At 48.1% G+C, this 8,158-nt stretch overlaps 3 protein-coding genes across 3 annotated transcripts; all 3 read right to left on the bottom strand.

Moving 5' to 3' along the window:
- Positions 1-1,203: 1,203 nt before the first annotated feature.
- Positions 1,204-2,199, bottom strand: LOC106816976 (melanocortin receptor 5-like). The gene is made up of 2 exons (XM_014821619.1): positions 1,489-2,199; positions 1,204-1,437 (listed from the first exon to the last, which is right to left on the bottom strand). Exons 1-2 carry the CDS (start codon positions 2,197-2,199, stop codon positions 1,204-1,206), a joined length of 945 nt encoding a protein of 314 aa, XP_014677105.1.
- Positions 2,200-4,952: 2,753 nt separating this feature from the next.
- Positions 4,953-5,947, bottom strand: LOC106816975 (cannabinoid receptor 1-like). Its single transcript, XM_014821618.1, has 2 exons — positions 5,849-5,947; positions 4,953-5,738 (listed from the first exon to the last, which is right to left on the bottom strand). The coding sequence occupies exons 1-2, from the start codon at positions 5,945-5,947 to the stop codon at positions 4,953-4,955; spliced, it is 885 nt and encodes a 294-aa protein (XP_014677104.1).
- Positions 5,948-6,657: 710 nt separating this feature from the next.
- On the bottom strand, positions 6,658-7,248 carry LOC106816974 (trace amine-associated receptor 1-like). Its single transcript, XM_014821617.1, has one exon. It carries the CDS (start codon positions 7,246-7,248, stop codon positions 6,658-6,660), a length of 591 nt encoding a protein of 196 aa, XP_014677103.1.
- Positions 7,249-8,158: the final 910 nt, after the last annotated feature.

Genomic DNA, 8,158 nt, shown 5'->3' with positions numbered 1-8,158 from the left:
TCCCTCCGTCCCCATCCTTCCCCCACTCTCTCTATCTCTCTCTATCGGCTGTCACATGTCGTTACACCCGCGCCGTGCCGCGACGGCTGCCGCTGCGGCTGCGGCGTCTGCGCGTGACCCCGCTGCCGGCGTCACGGCGGCACGGCGGCAATCAGGGGATGACAGCTCGACGCATTACCGCCCCGCCGCGGTTAGCAGACACCCGCCGCGGCACGCACGCACACACGTACAGGCACGCGCGCGTACAGCCACGCACGCACGCAAGTACACGCACGCACGCGTACAGGCACGCACGCACGTAAGTACAGGCACGCACGCACACACGCACGGACGTACATGCACGCACGCACGGACGTAGTACAGGCACGCACGCACACATAACATGCACACATTTATGCACACACACGCACACACACACACGTACGCGTACGCACACGTTACATTGGTAGTTAATGAAGGTTTGTCTTCATTAGCTCCTGATAACATGCAGACACACATATACGCACACACACACACACACACACACACACACACACACACACACACACACACACACAAACACACACGCACAGACGCACACACACACACGCGCGCACGCGTATATCGTTGCTACGCATCGTCGTGAACAAAACACTATCTCACTAACTCGTCGCGTGCGAATATTTGATTGAGTTTATTCGATTCAACATTCACTTTTAATACTTTTTCATGTAAACAAATCGATCGGGTTGTTTGACTTTTTACTGATTTCACTAAAAAAAACGGTCGTCAGTCGAATCTATAAGCAGAAATGATATGAAAAATATATTATTATATATTAATATAAATATTAATATAACAGAATGAACTCGCGAGTTTGTATCATCAATGTACTCTACTAGTGTACGCTGTAGTCAGAGCATATTGTTACTTGAATCCAATCAGCAAAGCCAAACACTTAATTAATCATTCTCTTGCACACTTACGTGAACGCGATTTCGGTTTAACGAAGTATATGAGAAACACTGTGAGGTGGTAAAACACGTGGAACGATAGACGGGTGAACGGGCGTTCTTTAGTAACCAGCGCGTGGGTAACACTGCCCCGAACCCCGCCCGAAACTCAGCTAGCGTGAAAGCTAAATCGATCCACCTGCTTAAACACTTATGCAAACGGATGAAACAGTCGCGATGATTCCAGTAAGGTTTAACAGTAGCGACGTCTCTAGCGTCCACGCGAAGGCAACACCGCCCGGAAGGCGGCGCGGAACTGACTGCTCTTCGCAGCATATATGAAGAAGTTCATGCAAGAGTTTGAGTACACCAGTAGGTAGCCGAGGCCTCGCGCTACGCCGACCGTGTCGTGGTAGACGTCGGCAACGCTCAGCAGCATCATGATGAAATACGGATCCCAGCAAACGAAGAACGCGCCGACGACAATGCCAAACGTCTTGGCAAGCTTCAGATGCTTGGCGAACTCAGCAGAGAAGGATTTTCCGGTCGCTCCTGCCTCCTGCGAACCGCTGTTGCTTGGGTTCGGGTGGATCTGCTGCTGGTGGTGCTTGGCAATCATCATTATGTAAGCGTAGATGGAGATGATGGCGACGCCACACGTACCAATGACTAGCGAGGTACAGATGATAGATGCTCTACTCGTGACGGTGTCATACATGCACGGTTGATCCGGCTGCCAGCGGTTGCCAATGAGAGTCATCACGCTTGCGAAGAAGGCAAAGCTCCAAGCGAGGACTACCATTACTAAGATAACGCGCGGTGTGACGATCTGGTAGTAGAGTAGCGGTCGGGATATTGCAATGTACCTGTCTACGTTGATGGCAATGAGCGAGTTTGTTGATGCAAGTCCCGAGAGCGTACCCAAACTGAAGTGTCCAAGGCATATGATCTTTGGCGGGAATTCGATTAGAAAGGTCGTTGGTGATACGAAGGTTCCTTGCACGCCCATGAGAAAATCGGCGACAGCCAAGTTTGCGATCAGCTTGTGTGCCGGCTCCTGCAGGTGTGATGTCCGTGTCACAGCCAAGATGACGAGAAAATTAGCAAATATGTTGAGAATGTTGACAGGAATCAGCAGGTTAGCGATCCACGCTTGAACTGCTGGGACTGCGCCCTGTTCAATATCCGACTCCATGCAGCCGATCCAGCTCCCATTCTCGGACACGGACCCGGAGATGTTGCACAGTGAACCATTAGATGTCGCCATGATGCAGAAATAACGCTCACTACGCCAGCTCCGCAACACTAATGGCGTGCCTCTGCTGCTTCGCATTCATTTTATGTCTTTTATACGTAATAATGTCTCGCCATCTCTCTCTCAGCAATTCTATTTCTGAACTCTAATTTTATCTCGTAGGGTTGTTACGATACTATGCTACATAATTAAATATACATAATTTATTATATTACGTCGTTTAACCCTTAGATTTTCCTCAGAAACGCTTCCTTCGTATTCCCGAATCATTTAACTAGCGTGATGCGGGGTATTGTTGTACCTAAATACTTGGACGTATCGGATGAAGATATCAGTCGCACTGCCCCATCCAATGAAAGGGACATTTGCAGCTGGCGCGTGCATAGCTTAGCCTGTCCGCAGCTGTAAACCCTCCGCCACGAGAAAGCATGAATCTTGGCAATAGTCTTTATTAATATAAAACCTGGTGGCAAGCTATGCGATATAAACATTTTCCTCATTTAAGTAAGCTTCACAACATGAATAGAAAGCAAGTTTGATACATTAATGCGCCAATTGATTTTGCGCTAACGAAGTATTAGCAAAACTCTCTGAGAAGATTGTAAACCATATTTAACGGCACATTACACGTTAAATATTGTCCAACGCGTTGGCAACACTGCCCCGACCCCCGCCCGAAACTCAGCTAACGTGAAAACTAAATCCATCTACCTGCTTAAACACTTAATCGAACGGATGAAACAGTCGCGATGATTCCAGTAAGGTTGGACAGTAGCCACGTCTCTAGTGTCCACGCGAGGGCAACACCGCCCGGAAGGCGGTGCGGAACTGACTGCTCTTTGAAGCATATATTAAGAAGTTCATGCAAGAGTTTGAGTATGCCAGCAGGTAGCCGAGGCCTCGCGCCACGCCGACCGTGTCGTGGTAGACGTCGGCAACGCTCAGCAGCATCATGATGAAATACGGAGCCCAGCAAACGAAGAAAGCTCTGACGACGATGCCAAACGTCTTGGCAAGCTTCAGATGCTTAGCGAGCTCAGCAGAGAAGGATTTTCCGGTCGCTCCTGCCTCCTGCGAACCGTTGTTGCTCGGGTCCGGGTGGATCTGCTGCTGGTGGTGCCTGGCAATCATCATCATGTAAGCGTAGATGGAGATGATGGCGACGCCACACGTACCAACGACTAGCGAGCTACAGATGAGAGATGCTCTACTCGTGACGATGTCATATATGCACGGTTGATCCGGCTGCCAGCGATTGCCAATTATAGTCATCACGCTTGCGAAGAAGGCAAAGCTCCAAGCGAGGACTACCATTACTAAGATAACGCGCGGTGTGACGATCTGGTAGTAGTTTAGCGGTCGCGATATTGCAATGTACCTGTCTACGTTGATGGCAATGAGAGAGTTTGTTGATGCAACGGCCCAGAGTGTAACCAAACTGAAGTGTCTAAGGCATATGATCTTTGGCGGGAATTCGATTAGAAAGATCGTTGGTGATACGAAGGTTCCTTGCACGCCCATGAGAAAATCAGCGACAGCCAAGTTTGCGATCAGCTTGTGTGCTGGCTCCTGCAGGTGTGATGTCCGTGTCACAGCCAAGATGACGAGAAGATTAACAAGTATGTTGAGCATGTCGATAGGAATCAGCAGATAAGTGATTCACGCCTGAATTGCTTTAATCGTTCGCTGTTCAACGTCCGACTCCATGCAGCCGACCAAGCTCCCATTCTCGGAAACGGACCCGGAGATGTTGCTCAGTGAACCATTAGCTGTCGCCATGATGCAGAAATGAATCTCACCACGCCAGCTCCGTAACTCTAATGGCGTGCCTCTGCCGCTTCGCAATAATTTTATGTCTTTTATACGTAATAATGTCTCCCCATCTCCCTCTCAGCAATTCTATTTCTGAACTCTAATTTTATCTCGTAGCGTTGTCACGATATTATGCTACATAATTAAATATACATAATTTACTATATTACATCGTTTAGCGCTTAGATTCTCCTCAGAAACGCGTCCTTTGTTCTCCCGAATCATTTAACTAGCTTGATGCGGGGTATTGCTGTAACTACTTACTTGGACGTACCGGATGAAGATATCAGTCGCACTTCCCCATCCAATGAAAGGGACATTTGCAGCTGGCGCGTGCACAGCTTAGACTGTCCCCAGCTGTCAACCCTCCGCTACGAGAAAGCATGAATCTTGGTAATAGTCTTCACTAATATGAAACCTGGTGGCAAGCTATGCGATATAGATATTTTCCTCATTTAAGTGAGCTTTACAACATAAATACAAAGCAAGTTTGATTCATTTCTGCGCCAATTGATTTTGCGCTAACGAAGTATTCGCAAAAACTCTCTGAGAAGATTTAGACTGTCCCTAGCTGTCAACCCTCCGCCACGAAAAAGCATGAATCTTGGCAATAGTCTTCACTAATATGAAACTCGGTGACAAGCTATGCGATATAAACATTTTCCTCATTTTAGTAAGCTTCACAACATGAATAGAAAGCAAGTTTGATACATTTCTGCGCCAATTGATTTTGCGCTAACGAAGTATACGTAAAACTCTCTTAGAAGATTTTAAACCATATTTAACGGCACATTCCACGTTCTTTAGTGGCAAACACGTGGGTAACACTGCACCCGAACGCCGCCCGAAACTCAGCTAATCTGAAAGCTAAATCGATCTACCTGGTTAACCAATTAATTGAACGGATGACACAGTCGCGATGATTCCAGTAAGGTTGGACAGTAGCCACGTCTCTAGTGTCCACGCGAGGGCAACACCGCCCGGAAGGCGGCGCGGAACTGACTGCTCTTCGCAGCATATAGGAAGAAGTTCGTGCAAGAGTTGCAATCTGTAAGAATAAAGGTGACACCTCGCGCCACGGCGAGCGTCTCGTGGTGGATGCCGGCTACGCTAAACAGCAGCATGGTGAGGCCCGGAGTCCAGCAGACGACGAAGGCGCCGACGACGATGCCAAACGTCTTGGCAAGCTTCAGATGCTTGGCGAGCTCAGCAGAGAAGGATTTTCCGGTCGCTCCTGCGTTCTCCAACCCGCTGTTGCTCGGTTCCTGGTGGATCTGCTGCTGGTGGTGCTTGGAAATCATCATTATGTAAGCATTGATGGAGACGAGGGCGGCGCCACACGTCATAATAAGTACCGAGCTTAAGATGACAGATATTCTACTCGAAACGATTTCATAGACGCATGGTAGATCCGGCTGCCAGCGGTTGCCAACGGACGTAATCACGCTATTGAAGAAGGCAATGCCCCAAACCAGGACTACCATTAACAAGATAACGCGCGGTGTGACGATCTGGTAGTAGTGTAGAGGTCGCGATATTGCAATGTACCTGTCTACGTTGAGGGCGATGAGAGCATTTGTTGATGCGACGGCCGAGAGCGTAAGCACACTGATGTGTCCTATGCATATAATCTTTGGTGTGAATTTGAGTAGAAAGGTCATTGGTGCGATGCGGATTCCACAGACGCCAAAGATGAAATCAGCGACAGCCAAGTTTGCGATCAGCTTGTGTGCTGGCTCCTGCAGGTGTGATGTCTGTGTCACAGCCAAGATGACGAGAAGATTAACAAGTATGTTGAGCATGTCGATAGGAATCAGCAGATAGCGATCCACTCCTGAATCGCTTTAACCATTCCCTGTTCAATATCCGACTCCATGCAGCCGATCCAGCTCCAATTCTCGGACACGGACCCGGAGATGTTGCACAGTGAACTATTAGCTGTCGCCATGATGCAGAAATGAATCTCACCACGCCAGCTCCGTAACACTAATGGCGTGCCTCTGCCGCTTCACATTAATTTTATGTCTTTTATACGTAATAATTTCTCCCCCTCTCCCTCTCACCAATTCTATTTCTGAACTCAATTTTATCTCGTAGCATTATCACCATACTATGCTACATAATTTAATATACATAATTGATGATATTACATCGTATAGTTCTTAGATTCTCCGTATAAATGCGTCGTTCCTTCTCCTGAATTGTGTAACTAGCGTGATGCGGGGTATTGTTGTACCTACTTACTTGTACGTATCGTGTGAAGCTACTAACAACATTGCCACATCTAATGAAAGGGATATTAACAGTTGGCGCGTGCACAGCTTAGACTGTCCCCAGCTGTCAACCCTCCGCCACGAGAAAGCATGAATCTTGGCAATAGTCTTCACTAATATGAAATCTGGTGGCAAGCTATGCGATATAAACATTTTCCTCATTTAAGTAAGCTTCATAACATGAATAGAAAGCAAGTTTGATACATTTTTGCGCAAATTGATTTTGCGCTAACGAAGTATACGTAAAACTCTCTGAGAAGATTTTAAACCATATTTAACGGCACATCACACGATTTTTAGTGTCCAACGTGTTGGCAACACTGCCCCGAACCCCGCCCGAAATTCGGCTAACGTGAAAACTAAATCGATCTACCTACTGAAACACCTAATCGAATGGGTGAAACAGTCGCGATGATTCCAGTAAGGTTAAACAGTATCCACGCCTCTGTAGTCCACGCGAGGGCAACACCGCCCGGAAGGCGGCGCGGAACTGACTGCTCGTTGAAGCATATATGAAAAAGTTCATAAAAGAGTTGGAGTCTGCCATCATATAGCCAAATCTTGTCGCCACGCCGAGCGTGTAGTGGTAGACGTCGGCCACGCTCAGCAGCATCAGGATGGAGTAAGAAGCCCAGCAGACGACGAAGGCGCCGACGACGATGCCAAACGTCTTGGCAAACTTCAGATGCTTGGCGAGCTCAGCAGAGAAGGATTTTCTGGTCGCTACTGCCTCATGCGAACCGCTGCTGTTCGGTTCCTGGTGGATCTGCCGCTGGTGGTGCTTGGCAATCATCATCATGTAAGCGTAGATGGAGATGATGGCTACGCCACACGTACCAATGACTAGCGAGGTACAGATGAGAGATGTTCTTCTCGTGACGGTGTCATATATGCACGGTTGATCCGGCTGCCAGCGGTTGCCAATGAGAGTCATCACGCTTGCGAAGAAGCCAAAGCTCCAAGCGAGGACTACCATTACTAAGATAACGCGCCGTGTGACGATCTGGTAGTAGTGTAGCGGTCGCGATATTGCAATGTACCTGTCTACGTTGATGGCAATGAGCGAGTTTGTTGATGCAAGGGACGAGATCAAAACCACAGTGAAGTGTCCAAGGCATATGATATTTTATCTAGCGTGATGCGGGGTATTGTTGTACCTAAATACTTGAACGTATCGGATGAAGATATCAGTCGCACTGCCCCATCCAATCAAAGGGACATTTGCAGCTGGCGCGGCACAGCTTAGACTGTCCGCAGCTGTCAACCCTCCGCCACGAGAAAGCATGAATCTTGGCAATAGTCTTCCCTAATATGACACCTGGTGGCAAGCTATGCGATATAAACATTTTCCTTATTTAAGTAAGCTTCACAACATAAATAGAAAGCAAGTTTGATACATTTCTGCGCCAATTGATTTTGCGCCAACGAAGTATACGTAAAACTCTCTGAGAAGATTTTAAAGCATATTTAACGGCAAATCCCACGTTCTTTAGTGGCAACCGCGTGGGTAACACTGCACCCGAACCCCGCCCGAAACTCAGCTAACCTGAAAGCTAAATCGATCTACCTGCTTAAGCACTTAATCAAACGGATGAAACAGTCGCGATGATTCCAGTAAGGTGGGACAATAGCCGCGTCTCTAGCGTCCACGCGAAGGCAACACCGCCCGGAAGGCGGCACGGAACTGACTGTTCTTCGCAGCATATATGAAGAAGTTCATGCAAGAGTTTGAGTACACCAGTATGTAGCCGAGGCCTCGCGCCACGCCGACCATGTCGTGGTAGACGTCGGCAACGCTCAGCAGCATCATGATGAAATACGGAGCCCAGCAAACGAAGAAAGCGCCGACGACGATGCCAAACGTCTTGGCAAGCTTCAGATGCTTG

This window comes from Priapulus caudatus, unplaced genomic scaffold (assembly GCF_000485595.1).
Source record: "Priapulus caudatus unplaced genomic scaffold, Priapulus_caudatus-5.0.1 Scaffold1549, whole genome shotgun sequence".
In the NCBI taxonomy this organism is placed as follows: Eukaryota; Metazoa; Priapulida; class Priapulimorpha; order Priapulimorphida; family Priapulidae; genus Priapulus; species Priapulus caudatus.
Note: the sequence above shows the minus strand (reverse complement) of the source record. Positions and strands in the feature narration are given on the sequence as shown.